This window comes from Dendronephthya gigantea, unplaced genomic scaffold, assembly GCF_004324835.1.
Source record: "Dendronephthya gigantea isolate DGI-Jeju-01 unplaced genomic scaffold, DenGig_1.0 000047F, whole genome shotgun sequence".
In the NCBI taxonomy this organism is placed as follows: Eukaryota; Metazoa; Cnidaria; class Anthozoa; order Malacalcyonacea; family Nephtheidae; genus Dendronephthya; species Dendronephthya gigantea.
This window is the reverse complement of record NW_021163057.1, coordinates 1,274,818-1,291,321: the sequence shown is the minus strand read 5'-3', so window position 1 is coordinate 1,291,321 and position 16,504 is coordinate 1,274,818. Positions and strand designations below refer to the sequence as shown.

General features: G+C 34.5%; 1 protein-coding gene across 1 annotated transcript; it reads left to right on the top strand.

Moving 5' to 3' along the window:
* Positions 1–1,360: 1,360 nt before the first annotated feature.
* Positions 1,361–4,645, top strand: LOC114527890. The gene is made up of 3 exons (XM_028549602.1): positions 1,361–1,482; positions 3,386–3,873; positions 4,295–4,645. Exons 2-3 carry the CDS (start codon positions 3,434–3,436, stop codon positions 4,464–4,466), a joined length of 612 nt encoding a protein of 203 aa, XP_028405403.1. The 5' UTR covers positions 1,361–1,482; positions 3,386–3,433; the 3' UTR covers positions 4,467–4,645.
* The last annotated feature ends 11,859 nt before the right edge of the window (positions 4,646–16,504 follow it).

The window sequence follows — 16,504 nt, the reverse complement described above, 5'->3', positions numbered from 1 at the left end:
ACATTCGATTCATTCGAATCACATATCAGAGTACAGACTTTGGACAGCATAGACGCATTTATTAAAAAAGACATTGTCTCAACTTGAAGTTCGACTAAGAAGTTCGAATATTCAACTAAAGAGTGCTTATACATTTTGCGGAGTTTCTGATGTTTTGTGTTATAAAATTTCGTCCCAGAGACATTTTGCACATTATCATAGTGAATTTTTACCCGATTCAGGGATCGTAAATAAATCGTGCAAGCATCGTGTTGCAAGTCAGTAGAACTTTTTTTCTGTACCCAATGTATAATTATCATATTTATGTTTGATGACCTATACGGATGATCTATGATTAGGTTCATTAGCTGTCAAGCGTTTCCGTTTTACAGTTTATATGCATATTTAGTAAAGAATTGTATTTTGTTTTGGTTATATATTTAAATGATACATCAAGCAACTAACTCAAGGAATAGACCTTTTTCATAATGTCGTCAAACGCGGAAAGTCTGGTGTCACACGAAATTTAATTGGCTCCACAAAACTATCAAGCCAATCAAACTTCGTGTAACATCAGCCTTTCCGCCGTTTGACGTCATCATGAAAAAGGTCTATTGATTGCGGGTAGGTGTGACAAGAGTCTGTCAAGCTGTCAATAAAGCACTTCAAATCTAACCCGCAATATATTGTATGGCTTATACATTGCTTACATCTATATATTTTGAAAATAAACTGACTATAAGGCCTAACAGTTCTGTAATGCCAGATTGAACTTAAGATTTTATGAGCTTTCGTTTCTTTTTAGTCTCCCTTTCGCATCTATAAGGCTACAATTATCGTACTTTCGGAGGGATGGAAGTTTGATCGTGAAAACACATATTACCGTCTTGAATATTGTCATAACATCCTGGGTTATTTCATAGGGATTAATCAATCAGTTCTAGATGAAAACAACAGGGCAATTTTTGTTTCCATTGTGGGACCACAATCGGACGAAAGAGCCATCTCGGTGACCGAATGCGTTTCGAGCTTTCCTGTTTTTGCCATTCTAATTTGTCATGATGTCCGAGGGGCGGAACGAATTCTGCGACGCTGATTGCTGGTTGCAAAATGCGCTGCAAAGTTTGTTCCCGCTGATGAACTTGACAAAAACGAGCTACACCTTAGTTGAAGCAGAATATATTTTAATCCCCCTTTCGTGTTTCATGTCGACGTTTTTTTATACTTTTTTGAAACTAAACATACATGCAACATATGTATATATGATCGTGACATTTCGGAAGGAAGAAGTGTATTGTGAAGCGTGATAGAGAGATGACAGCTTCTCGTGCAATATTGCTGGCCTCTTCCAAGAGTGGCAAATGAAGATATAATAAACTACAGTAAACAGTTCTAAATCGTCTCTCGGCGTCGATCTATCGTACATATACAGAAGAGGCTAACTTCGTCTGGTCGTACGCATTCAGCCGTTTACTGTGTCATCACTCGCACGGATTCACCCAGGTTGGTAAAAAATTGGGTGTATATGAAACCTAGCTATTTGCATCGATTTATAACCTTTTATGTAACGTTTCACATATAGTATAGTGGGTTTACGCCGCGACATGTTTTATCCTTTATGCGATATCTTACGAATTAACGTGCGCATTTCTCTGCTTATTTATACCTATAATTTTCAGCACCCAAACCAGGGAAAGACGTATATATTATGTTCAATTATGTTATATTTAACACGAACAAAGACCGACAAGGACGAGCTAGTCTGATTTAGTTTTTGTTTTATATGCATTCTCTAAATTTCCAAAAACGAACGTAATTGCGACCATGACAATATAAACACCTTCATACTTCTGTTTTATACATACAGCATACAGAGTTTCAGAGTTCATACGTGCATGCTCTCGTCAGTAGAGAGACGGTGGACGGTTTTCCGCCATATTGTGCAAATTTGATATGAAAATCCATGTATTTTCTCGGTCTGATGGGCACCGGAACTTCACCAATCAACTCGTCCAATCAACATGTTTTGGAGTTAAATGTCCAAGGCCACAATGGACATATTTCGCAAGTTTTCCATGCAATTGATCCAATGAGTTGAAAACTAGCGTATGACTTACCCAGCTTCTAAAAAAAAGCTATTTTGGATTGTCTATGGACTGACTGAAAAGGCAATCGATTTCAAAATAAATTGATCTTTTAAAATAAATGGATTCCAAAAGAAATTGAGCATTCAGAACATGAATATATGAATATGACCTCTCTCAGTTATCCGCTCCTTACGCCACAGAATCAGATATTACCACTGATCTGAAGTAAGGCTGGATAACGCATCTATATATTAGCCAAACTACTTCCGGGTTCACTCCCTTCTATAGATGCGTTATCCAGATCAGTGCATGGATATAACGAGAAACGCTTTTGGAAATTTGGAAATCTGCCGCTCTACATGAAGGGTGGTCCCATCATAGTCGTTAGTAACTCATTTTAGATGCATAACTCAGTAGTTTCATGCAGGTTTGCATGGTGATGACCTTCAATTCATATCAGTAAGTTAAGAGCCCAGGTCCAATGTGACAAATGGAATGTAAACATTCAATTGGCTTTTCACCAAGTTTGCCTGGCAGGAATTTAATTAATACCTCGTGACCTAATTGTGCAGGTCATCTTCATGATATACGTATGTACGTATATTTAATAGTCAAGTTTATGGTCTGCGAACCGAATATGTTCGTTAAACTTATATAAATAATTGATTGGGCATTCGAATGTCTGTTAATGAACATTTCAATAGTCCGACATACAAAATATTTAATTGAAAGTTAGGATCCATCCAATGAAAAATAGACCTGATCATGTAATTTGCCGCGTCCGTCCAATGCTGTTCCCCGCATCGCGGTCTCTCGTGCTTTTTCCGAACGTTCTCCGGCCACGATCGGCTGCTCACATCGTCAAGGGACACCCGATGTTTGTTTTCTTAATTCTTTTCATCGTAAGAGCACTTCTTTTTCATCTGAGTTCATGAACGTTCCCCAAGTTAAGTGTGGTTACACGTCTGATGAAGAACGAATTTAATTAGGAACACCGAAGAATCGAAACACCAACTTGTTTAATAGTATTGTATCCATAAATAGTAAAAATACGGTATATCGTTTAAACTTCGCACGTTATTATGCGTTGCCCTATATATAAATAAAACTGTACGGAAACCAAGATTCATTAGCCTCCTCCGCAGGCATCTCTTATGTATTTATATTAGGCATTTATATTTGGTTTGGGTTAGCTGTGTCGGGGAGTGAGAAAAAAAATTTGCACAGCTAACCCATGCCTAATATATCTAAAATAAATACATAAGAGATGCCTGCGGAGGAGGCTAAAGATTCATATTGGATTACATATTTCGTTATAGCCAAGATTTGTACACTGAACTGGATCAGTTATAATCGTGACTTCAGTAATGTCTACGTCTATTAATGAGAGTCACTCTACCAGCCCAGCAGTCTTTTCGGTGGAATGGCCGCTGACGCGTGAAAATGCAGTCAACAGAAGGCAGACAATAGCAATCAGAGCAACGGGCCCTCAAATTAAACATAAAAAAACTGGATATCGAAATAATGTGGAACAAAATCAAACTCCATCTTTTGCTGAAACCAACACGCAACTTTATCACCACAATTCGTGTTCATCGGTTACAGCGGGAAACGATGAAATTGTCCAGCACGCGTCAAAACGCACTGTACCAAATATCTTTACCTATTTGGATCACGAGGAGGCAATCTGGCTTGCTAAGGAAGTAAATGAAGCGAACAAAAGTATTTTTGTTGAAGTAGCTGCTAAAAGATTTAAACGAGATGATGAAATTTTAGATCAAACGAAGTCTTCGCTGAGTACTTCAATGTATGTTCTGTATGTATGAAATATTATACACTTAATGTGTGCTCCCGAGGGAAATAGTGAGTTTTGTTTTCCCAAGAGTCTGAATGTTCCCCGAGACGAAGTCGAGGGAAACATTTAGACTCGAGGAAAAACAAAACTCACTTTTTCCCGAGGTGTAGCGAACATTAAGTGTTTTGTTATATAGGAACCAAAACATACATGTTATACGACAATTTCATTTCAAAAAACTTTGTTATGATAATATGCGGGCAACAATTTTTCACTTGTTTCCCTGGCGGGAAACATTGCGTTTATTTAAAGTCATGTGACTACGAATGAACCAATCACATTTAAAATACACAGCACCTATATAACAATGATGTATATTCTAAGAAAATGTTTTACAAACTAATAACTAGCTTTGTTTACATTGTTTGTATAGAAGTCTTCTTGGGGACTTGCGAAGCAGTATAAGATACCCGGACGAAGAGCTAGCGAAAGACCTAGACATGTGGGATGAGGTTTCAGCTAATTTTGGTGTACGAAACATGGTCAACTGTCTTGGGCTGCTTAGTAATTTCTTTTCCCAGTTGCAGAAGGAAATGAAGAAATAGAGAAAAGAAAAATCAATGTTTGATGGATTCGCGCGCAGAAAGATGACACCGAATTCATGCCAATGTTCACTTTACTTGGTTAATACAGACAGGCCAGCAGTCTAAGGCCTCTGGGTAATGAATCTGAATCAGTGGCGTAGCCAGCCTGACGATTTTGTCCCGCTATGTAAATTTCGAGTTATAATTATTGCCTTTAGAAATCTATTGTTTTCACAGTCAGTGAACACTAAGATATTAGCATAGCGAGACAAATCGACAGGCTGGTTACGCTACTGATCTGAATTATCTATAAGTAGCAAAATAGGCATGTAGCTTGTTAAAGAAAGTTATAATATTTGATTATATATAAGTAGCTACGTGTTTTGTTGCATGCATGTTGCATGCAGCACCTGCTGTTATATATTTATATATATATATATATATATATATATATATATATATATATATATATATATATATATGTATATATATATATATATATATATATATATATATATATATATATATATATGTATATATATATATATATATATACATATCCACTATTATATTTCTTAAATACGTTACTATTTATATATATATATATATATATATATATATATATATATATATATATATATATATATATATATATATATATAATTAGTAACGTATTTAAGAAATATAATAGTCGATTTCATAACTACAGTAGCAATAACAAAAGTTATAAATAATTAGTTTATAGATTTATTAATTATAAGTAATTAGTTTATAGTTTATAGTTTAGTGATAATTAAGTCATTGATTATAGGTGATCTATCCATATAATTCATTACTAACTAATGATATAGTAAATAATAAGTGATAATATAATATTTAATAATTAATTAATTAATTAATTGATAATTAATTGATAAATAATTAACTATTAAATTGAATTAAATTATATAAAATACATTCTATCGTAAGATAACGAGCAATTTTGATTAGAAATGATTCGCTGCGATTAAATTTGACAATCGATGAGTAATGGTAATTGCACTGGGTGGAGTGCAATTTGGTTTGATATCAAACCCGTGGTTACAAAATCGCACGACCGCAAAATGAGAGTTTGATTTTACACCAAATTGCCCCGCACGAAATGCAATTACCACTTTATTATATTTATTTTGAATCATACTAAGGTAGCCACGAGAAATTTCGTTTCATCTTTATATTTTAAACATTTGAATAATTACAAAATTTACAAAACTGTTGGTTCGCGCCATTTTTAATTGTCAATATATATTGTGAATATTTTCGAAAGGTGGAGGCATCTATGACGTTAGGGCTGTTTTCCACTGTCGCGTTTTTTCGTACGTACGTTTGAAATAATTTAAATGATTGTTATGAAATCAAGGATTGAATAGCTGTTGATCCTGTTAATGATTTTTTTGGCTTAAAATTAATTACACAACAACTTGAAAGGTTTTAAGCTTTTACGTGCGAAAAACGTGACAGTGGAAAGCAGCCTTTATCTTCTAGATACTGTGAGTAATCGATTTTATAATTTGATTCGGCCATTTATGTTTTTTTCATTCAAAAACTCAAATTTTGTGTCCAATTCCTGTTAAATCTGATTGGCTGATTGAGTGGTTTACATTAACCTGAAATTTTTGTCTCCCGCATATCTTATTACGCATGGCATTACCATAATCACAGTCAGCTAATTACAACTTCACAGCCACATGAATGCAGCTATAATCAGAACTTCGAGCTGGCTAACGGCAGCCAGTAACTGATTAAATATACGGCACCGGATTGCACAGTGAAGTTGCCTTACTGTTCTCTCTCTCTATATATGCTGTGATATCGTCATTAAAATCTTGGTGATAATTTCCTGTAAATTAAACAATGGTCTAAATCAAGTTGATGAATCAATTGTTAAATATATTATTAGCTTAAACGGTGGATAAGTTCAAAATGGAAAACAAATGTATCTATTTATTGAACAACTGAGCTGAAATATTTCGATGTAAATAGTTTAATTGTGAATGGAAGTACATATTAAATGAATAAGATGCAGGTTCATTCATTCACAAGATCTATTTTTAAACTTTGGCTTATCCACTGTTTAAGCTAAACGCCGGCCGTACGAGCAACCGGCCACTGAATGTGATTTGATCTGTTATCTATATGTAATATGCATGACTGCCATCGTATGCCTCGCACTTTGTGTCATTTGTAATCAGGACAGATTTCGTGCTGTCGTCTCCTAATTTAGTCATAATGTTAACTGAACTATTATCTTTCACGACGCAGCCAGGAAAGCACTGTTTGTAGACGAGGTATTTATATTCCGGTTTGGCGTCTGTTCTTGGATGGCTTTTATATCTTACTTGTGTCTTGTTACAAAAGTTTGGTTGATTACGTAGATTCCTTGGATTGTTCATATAGTTATTCATAAAATACTCTTTTGACACTGCAAGCAAAATGGTCAAAAGGATTAGACTGTAAGCGTATACTGAACTCAAATGTGATTGGTGTTTTTTATACATTTTCCTCTTGAATAAGGGGCAAGTCTGCAGCGCAATGATAAATAATTTGTGTAGTTATATAACACAGAAATTAATGCATGATGATAATTAACAATTATACCACGATCTAGAGTTGTATAACTCGGCTGATACCCGACGAGATGTTTACCGAGTATTACCATATTAATATAAAGCTAGGGATGGAGGGATAGGCCACTTTCGCTTCACCACCAACCCCCATACCCCTTTTCACTGCCCGGTACTGGTATGGAGAAATCTGTTTAATAGTCAAAACAGTTTAATTAACAGTTTTGCAAAACAGCGCGGAGAAATGTCTGCGCACGCTCCAAATCATCAAACTATGGGGAAGAATTTTAATTTTAAACTCTTTCGCACAACGACTAGCAGTATATATTGGCAGAAGAGAAAGCTATACTATATATATATTACTATATATATAATAACGTAATGATTTAGCACGCAAATTCACCACGAAGGCTGCTGAATGGAAGATTTTATTATCATACTCACCAAGGTTGTTAGATGACGTGTTATAAAGTTTCCTTTCTGTTCGATTTCCACATTTACACGACGTATGATTTAATACTATATATTTATAGAACTTGTTCGTTTTACCAGGATCCCGTTCATTATTTCTAAGATCGGGAACAACTATTTCGATGTTCGTTGTCGTTGCTTGAACGGGATGTTCACCCTTGCACAATATGTTTTTCTTTTTTAGCTCTTTAAGGTAAATTTTAACGCAACGGTGAACTTTGATAAAATATGGATATCTGGATACCGGTGTCGCAAAGTTGTCATTATAAATTGAAATCACTTCCGTTTTTGGCCCTAAAATGAAAGAAAAATCACTGTGCTGGCGTTCACGACCTTCTTGCGCTCGTTGTGACTCGTCGCGTCAATTTAGTATACTCGAGTATGATCTTAATTCAGTCTTTCTTTTCCTGAATATTTCGGACTAGTTCAATAGGCGAGCTGAGGCCAGCATCGGAACTCAATATGAGAATTGTTTTTTGAATGCGTTGATCAAATCTTCGTAATTACCTGTTATTAGATCTGTTTTTAAAGCGGCAAATTCCATATTTTTTATTAAGAAGAAGAATAGTACAAAAAGGCTCAGTCCAGAGCATTTCAGACTTGGTACTTCACCTAAAAATATCATTCAAATAACGTTATGACGTCACAATAATGTCGAAGACATCAAAGTTGTCATTGCATCAACGTCCCACAAGAGCGGGAAACTGAAACAAATTCGAGCAAACGAAGTTGTAATGTTTATTTTTCGACTTTACTTATCTTTGGCTTAATAATTTTTCTTTAGTTGTGTTCATCCTCACTCAATAATTATTTTATACGGCGTTCAACTAAAATCGTAGCTGAATTGTCAATTAGCCTTTCTCACGATGACGAATATGCCGCCATTTTTGGGGTACTTTTTTCAAAACCAAGGGCGTAAGACCTCGTAACGGCGAATATCTTCATTTTTACGATGAATTTACTCTTCAAATGGTTTGTTGATTCTGAAAAAAAATGCCTTTCATATTGTTATAATTTTTTAAACCCATTTGAGAAAATTGAAAGTAGCTACCCCGAAAACGTCATGGTGAGAAAGGCTAATTCTAGTTTTGCTTAGCAACGGAGTAGCAACAGAACTGGCAATGAAAATTCATTATAATCTGTTTATAAATCTCATTTGGGTCATTTTGCGACGTTTATGAAAATTCTCTGCGATTTTAAATTTTGGTGAACAATAAAATAAATTGTTTTATTTACGTACTTTTAGCTTAGTCAAGGACGAAAAGGATACCACTTATATAATCTAAATCATTTTAGTTTCAAAATTTTTTGTGCAAAAAACATCGGTAAAATTTAACACTTTTTTCTGGCTTCAATAAAAACTTCCGCTATAACAAGTAGAAAACATCAAAGGAAATGCTCAGTAGCGGCTTTTTAAACAACATGAACACGATTAATAATAATACTCGATTTTCATTGCTGGTTCTGTTGCTACCCTGTTGCTAAGGAAACTTTTATGCTTTATGAGTGGATATATTATATAGCCTACTAGAAATACATGCATGCAGCATCTACTCGCCAATTTAAACGAAGAAAAATATTTCCTTAGCTAGCCAGACTTTACCCTCTAAGCTTATATTACGAAATAAGCTTATATTATAAAATGAATAAGACCATAAGCATAGCTGATTTTTAAAATTTTTCGGAAACAAACACACTTGTAAAGGTGAAGTAAAATGCACTTAGTCAGAGTTTATGTGAGAGTTTTTATGTGATTACAGTCGACTCTATTTAAGCTTTAAAGTGATATTAATTTTTATCAAAACTCCGAATTAAACTTTCAAGAATTCTTTTTAAAGTTTAAACGATGATGAAAATCCTTAAACAGTTGGTAAGTCTTCGTAAAACGACATACCAAGCTCATATACTTATGAAAATAAAATGCATTCTTACAGCAACAAGAAATAAACAAATTTTATAGACACCTACCACTTCAAGGATTATAATATAAACTACGAGTCGTTCCTATTTCACCAACTGTTTCAGTATTTGTTCTGGTAATCTTTTAATCTTTTCCCAGTGTTTATATAATTTTTATCCGTATACATACCAAATATCATGCGTAGTGTAAACGGGGTTAAGGCAAGAGCATTTGAATATGTTGCAAATTTTGTGTCAACTAAGCAAAATCTTTTATTTTTTTCTTAAATGAAATAGAAAACTACCTGAAGGTAGTACATATTCAAGGTAGTACATTGAAGGACTTTTTTAATATTTAGCTCGTGGAAAAATGTATAAAGGTCGCGACACAAGAACAGAAGCAACATGTACGTACCTGGAAACATTTGAATATCAAAAATTTCGGTGAAATTTTATTTAATTCTATGAAAATTCGGGCAATATTTCTCGTGAGTTGAATATTTTATACTGAAAGCATTCGCCTATTCCCTCCTCTCTCCCCATGCATCACAGAAATATTCAGGCTTATTTATAATTGTATTGATAAATAAAACTTTTTCATTGTTTGAAAATACACTACTTAAAAGAGTCATTACAATGCTTGAAATTAACTGCAGAATTTTCACTCACACATATTTACCGTCCTTATAAAGGCATGAAGAAAAAAATTGTTTTCTCTTTGTAATTAAGTTCTGTTTGTGCAACCAAGCCAATTTAACCGTGCTGTTCAATTAATTCTGCAATCCAGCGCATTGAACAGACTACCATTAAAAAAAAAAAAACACAAAACACCAATTGCGAGTAAGCAAGTTCACTCACTCATTAAGAGTGCTTGTGAGGGAAAGGGACAAATTTACATTCTTAGGTTTGAATGAATATATATATATATATATATATATATATATATATATATATATATATATATATATATATATATATATATATATATATATTAATTGTGATTGGTCCATGTCACAACATGATCCAAATTTTAAATTTTTTGAGTACATTGTTTAGTCTTTAAGTTTTTAGCAGTATATATCATCAACTTTAATTGATTCACTCTTTGCAAATAGGCCAGAAAATTTTACGCTTGTATTCTAAAAGCTCACACACACTCAAACTCATTGAGTGCATGGGAGATCTCAATCTTCCCATGGCGTTCGTTTCACTCTAATATAAGATCTTGGTTATTTTGGACGGGGAAATTGGCCCACCTTTACAAAAATTCCACATCAAATCACATATGTAAAATCATGTGATATTATGTAAATTCAAAATTCACATGAAATCATATGTGACATTTAACATGTGAAAGGATTTCACATAAAGTCTCATGTGACATTTTACACGTGAAATGATTTCACACGAAATCACATGTGACGTTTCACATGTGAAAGGATTTCAAATAAAGTAACATGTGATATCTGATATTTCAGATAAAGTAACATATGATACTTCATATAAATTAATATGTCAAAGGTTTCATTTATAATTATAATTTATAATGCCGCTTTTATCTACGAAAATCTTGTCTTCCGATACTTTAAGGTCAAGCCCCTGCCTGCAGGTAGAATTGCCTTACGTAAAGAGCCTAATTATTCCATTTACCCATTATGTCTTTCGAACTTAGACCATGTGGAAAACTTAAATACTTGTGCGAAGAAATCTACAACGCATATATCTCGAAAGAAATATTGTTTTTTATTGCGAATATGGCAATTGTATCTTCCCTTTTACTTTATACATTACTGATAAAGATATATGAGCCACGTTCTCCGGCGAACCAACTTTTGCCCAGCGGTTGGGAATAAGTCAACATCGGAAGATATGTCAGATAACATCGAGTCTATAATTTGCAAGGGAACAACAATTTATGGCATACCAACAATTTGACACATGAGATTATAGTGCAACCATTAAGCGACATCCACACCACAATCATTTTGCTTACCGTCAGGAATCTGAGCGGATAAAAAGGTCAGAAAAATGCGAACATCAACAAACCTCCAGGAAATAATGATTTCTTCCCCTCATCACAAAGTTTCAAAGCTTTGCACCAAGGGTTTCAATTTCTGTCAGGATTCGGGGCGTCAGCAGCTAGCCGGCGGTGAAAAATGGCATTTTTTATATAGGTTTATGCTAACGATAATAACGACATAATTTTGAAAATCACTTTTGTTTTTTTTCCAATCACTTGTAGCACATTGAATAATCTAGAAAAAATCGAGTACGATCGTTAAAGACTTCCCCGACAATCATAGATTCGTCTTTGATCTCTATTTTCAATCTGTCAATCAGTACGGGAATCTTTGTAGATGACTGGAAGCACTGGAAGATTCTACGAGTAACTCCCATTTATGTAACTTGCAATTTCGGGCCAACTAGTTCCTGATCTAGTCTTATACGTGAGCCGACTAGTTCCTGGCCTAGTGCTATCATATTGGTTAGAGAACGGCAGGGAAATACCCGACTATAGGAGGCTCTATTCTATCAATGTTGGCCTTGTGAACCCTCTGCCTCGCATTGATAGCAGACATGTACATTTTCACCAAAACGTACAGGCGGATTCGAATGTCGATTTTGTTACATCAATTGCGTTTTCAAAGGAACACCAGTGTTACTTTGGTCGAGAGCGTTAATTTTTGCAGGGAAAATTGACCGAACGTGCATAGGTTTATAGGGCCACGTTCTCGAACGAACACCAATCATTAACATTTGCCGGGCGGTTGGGAATAAGTCAACATCGGAAGATATGTCAGATAACATCGTGTCTATCGTTAGCTACCAGTTTCAACACACTTTATAAATACCCACTCGCACACGCACGCACACGAAACCGCTCAACGTCCATGACATACCCGGCGGAAAACTTCTATTTCGCATTTGCATTCCCGCGGACGTACTTAAGATCTCTGTGCGGAATTAGAACCCTCGCCTCGCTCAGGGAATATAACAAGCATCAAACCTTGAACTCCTTAAGATGAGCAAAGAGTTTTAAATGCGTTGAGCAGTTATTGTGGCAGATTACTACAGTTTCATAATACTATAAAAGGCTCCATCGAGAGTATTCCAAATTTGGTATATAACCTAAAAATATTATTTTAAATCAAGTATCAGTCCTTCAGATTAAACAATCCGACTATCCGCGCTTTAAATAGCCTTCATGCAGTTAAGATCATTAGTACGGAGATTTTATAAATATCAATGATTTCTCTTTGTTTAAAAGAATTTACCGCATGATGGCCGGCATGTGTGAAATCGTCATGTCCAACGAGTATAACGTCAGAACCGGCATGAGATGCGACTCCCCATAAAAACGAATTCAATAACCATTATTCATTAACAATCCTATGTTCCTATATATTATGCGGCTGAAACAATTCTCTTGCTTACTATTTCGATGCAACTTCCATTTACGATTTTGAACACGAAAAAGTTGAACAATACCCTTCGAACGAAACACTTCAACATTTTTAGAAAGCTTCTGTCTCATTCAGTCATTTTTCATTTAATATATTTGTCGCCTAATAAAATATGTACATGCAACGGGAGATTGATATAATCTCAACTTTATTTGTAGTTGGCACAGCAAAATATCTTACGTTTACTATTTTAGAATTTCCACTTACCCATCTATATGTAGTTACTTTTAAGGCTTCAATCGATTAATTTTTATTTTCTCTTTTTGAGTAGTTCTGACTTCTGTTTCCGAGAATGAGCCGACAGTGCAGTTAAAATTATGCCGGCGACAAGGCAATTTATAGCATGTTACAAACCATGACGAGGCAGCTTTTCAACATGTACCTACAGCCTCCGCCTGAATTCCGTACATTCTTTCTCTTAACATTCCGCCTGAATTCGTGTATTCTTCCTCTTTTCTTTTTTTCCCACATTTGACTGAGTGTTTTTTAAGTCGTTCGATCATCTTATCACCCAACTCGGGATATTACATGAACATCCAGATGCTGCTGATCCTGCTCCAATAAAGACATTTTATCCTTAAATTGATTAAGCCAGGTACTTGCACATTCTTCCTTTATCGTTACTCTTAATATAATTCATGTTACATTAACGGCATGACCTGTAGTCATATTGCGTTGAAATTAAAGGGTGCTTGGGTTTTGATTTTATTTTGCATGATAGAAATGAGGGGTTGATAGATCCTAAGAGAATTTCCTATTTCTGTATGTCAACAAACCCTTAAAGGTTCCGATTCCTAATGAAACCATAGAAAAGGATTGTCTCATGCGTGATTGTACGAGGAATTAAGGTATTAACTCAAAAGCTGGAATATATCATCAACATGCAGATACTGCTTATCCTGCTTCAATGAAGATATTTTAATACTTTAATTAATGAAGATGTACTTGAACATTATCCCATCATCGTTACTGTTGGGCTTTGATTTTATTTTGCATGATAGAAATGAGAGGTTGATAGATCCTGGGAGAATTTCCTATTTCTGTATGTGAACAAACCTTTAAAGGTTCCGATTCCTAATGAAACCATAGAAAAGGATTGTCTCATGCGTGATTGTACGAGGAATTAAGGTATTAACTCAAAAGCTGGAATATTTCATCAACATGCAGATACTGCTTATCCTGCTTCAATGAAGATATTTTAATACTTTAATTAATAAAGTTGTACTTGAACATTATCCCATCATCGTTACTGTTCACGTAACATTAACGACATCAACTGTAGTCATATTGCGTTGAAATTAAAGGGTGCTCGGGCTTTGATTTTATTTTGCATGATAGAAATTAATGAGGGGTTGATAGATCCTGAGAGAATTTCCTATTTCAGTATGCGAACAAACCCTTAAAGGTTCCGATTCCTAATGAAACCATAAAAAAAGGATTACCTCATGCGTCATTGTGCGAGGATTAAGGTATTAACTCAAAAGCTGGAGTATTTCATCAAAATGCAGATACTGCTTATTCTGCTTGAATGAAGATATTTTAATACTTTAAAAAATGAAGGTGTACTTGAACATTATCCCATCATCGTTACTACATAGTGTTCACGTAACATTAACGACATCAAATGTATAGTCATATTGATGGTATACATTTTGCGTTCAAACGATAGGATGCTTGGGTATTGATTCATTTTGCATGGTAGATATCACGGGTTGATACGGAGAGAATTTTTTATTTTTATTTAAATTAATGTGTTTATATAGTCGTGTTCCAATCCATTTTACAGCCGCCGTAATAGAAGCGTCTGGACGAATTCATTTGCTTTATAAACATTCCTTTCTGGATTTCCGAAGTTTGGTCAAATACTTTAAAAACTCCTTGTAAAGCTTTGTCCTGACCGATCAATCTTTGCCTTTATTATAGTGCTATTAAGCAATGCTTATTGAGCAATAAAAAGAAGTTGTCGATTTCATTGAACAATATAAGAGTTTCTCTAATTGTTGCGAAAAATATTTTACGAACTCCGTAAATCAATATGTTTTTTAGGTGTGTTTCTATTGCCGTGACTGAATAATTTCGAAGGTTTTTGTAATCAGAGGAACAAAAAAAATGTGAACTCAGAAATATTTTTATAACTCCTAAAGTCCTAATTTTTATAACTTATAAACATAGCGTGACCATAGTGCTTCGGCGCAAAGCCAAAACCAAGCCGACGCCAATTTCAGGTGTCAGATTATTAACAACACAAAAAGGCGTGAAACTGATTTGCACTTTATATTGCGGTGTTAATTTCGCACCGAAAATTATGTGTTCAGTAACTTTTTATTTGTTACTAATTTTGGTGCTAAATTGACACTCCAAAATTAAAAGGGTGTTTGCTATAAACAAATTTAGCATAGTTCGCTCTGCTTAGTGTCTCTCATACCAGCATAAGTCATCATGGTCGAGTTTATACTCCTATCGGAAACTTTTAACAACAAATTACCATGTATAGACGCTATCCTATTAATATATAATTCAGTATTTGTGGCTTGAAAAAAAAATCAAAAGTTTTAATTCTTCCAATTTTGGAACTGCACCTAAAGGATCTCAGACTCAAAGTCACCTTAGTTACCATTTAACAATTAGACAACGAGTCTGAGTTGTCTATGAGCGAATATAGTCAACGAAGGCGAGTTGTCTAATTGTTTTAGTATACACCCTGTACCTAGATATATTAATTTCGAGAAAATGATCGATACACCGCAATTACACCGAAAAATAATTTAATTAAATCAATTTTATACGGTCGCGCGAGCGAATTTTTCCCAAACGTTCACCATCACGAATAGACAATGGTTGAGTAGCCAATCAGAATGTAGGATTTGTAATAGGCAATAGTTGGGTGTATACTAAAGTAGTATAATACTGATCGTGCATACTATGGCGAACGTAAATGTATTGAGGCTATTGAAATCCAAAAACACTCTGGAAAGATAATGAATGATTGCATCAGGAGAATAATTAATATATAACTTTTAAAGGATTAGTGATATAAGCATATTCATGAATTTTAGTCATAATAATTATGTAAATTTTAACTTTGTCAGTAACTATAGGTACATAAGGAATCGCCATGTAGTTAGTCCACTGAAGAAGCCCTAACCGGCGAAACGTTTGGACATAATACGACAATAGTTTTATTAAAATTCAATGTCTGAAGAAGAACTCTTAATACATATATATGAAAGGACGAAACTCCGCATTGTCAATAACAACTTAAGTAAAATCACAATCGTTCCCAACTTGGCCTGGTAGCTCAGACGGTAGAGCATCGTTCTAGAAATGCGAAGGTCGCGGGTTCGATTCCCACCGCGGTCAAGTAGAATTTTCTGCTTGCCCGGTTGGTCATACTTGTGTAGAAGAACAAACACACCTTACATATATATCCACAAGTGAACACATGGCTCAATTAAGAGCAAAAGTACAAATATATATATATATATATATATATATATATATATATATATATATATATAATTAATATATAATTACTCGTTACCTAAACAGTGGATCTCTACAGCGCTCTGGCTATCTCCGACGTTGAATATAGAGAAACCGACCGACAACCAAATAAATTTTT

Excerpts from the sequence above, each read along its gene's own strand:
- LOC114527890 (XM_028549602.1), top strand. The coding sequence starts at position 3,434 with ATGTCTACGTCTATTAATGAGAGTCACTCTACCAGCCCAGCAGTCTTT. Across the intron at positions 3,874-4,294 it reads TCTTCGCTGAGTACTTCAAT|AAGTCTTCTTGGGGACTTGC; the intron begins GTATGTTCTGTA and ends TTGTTTGTATAG.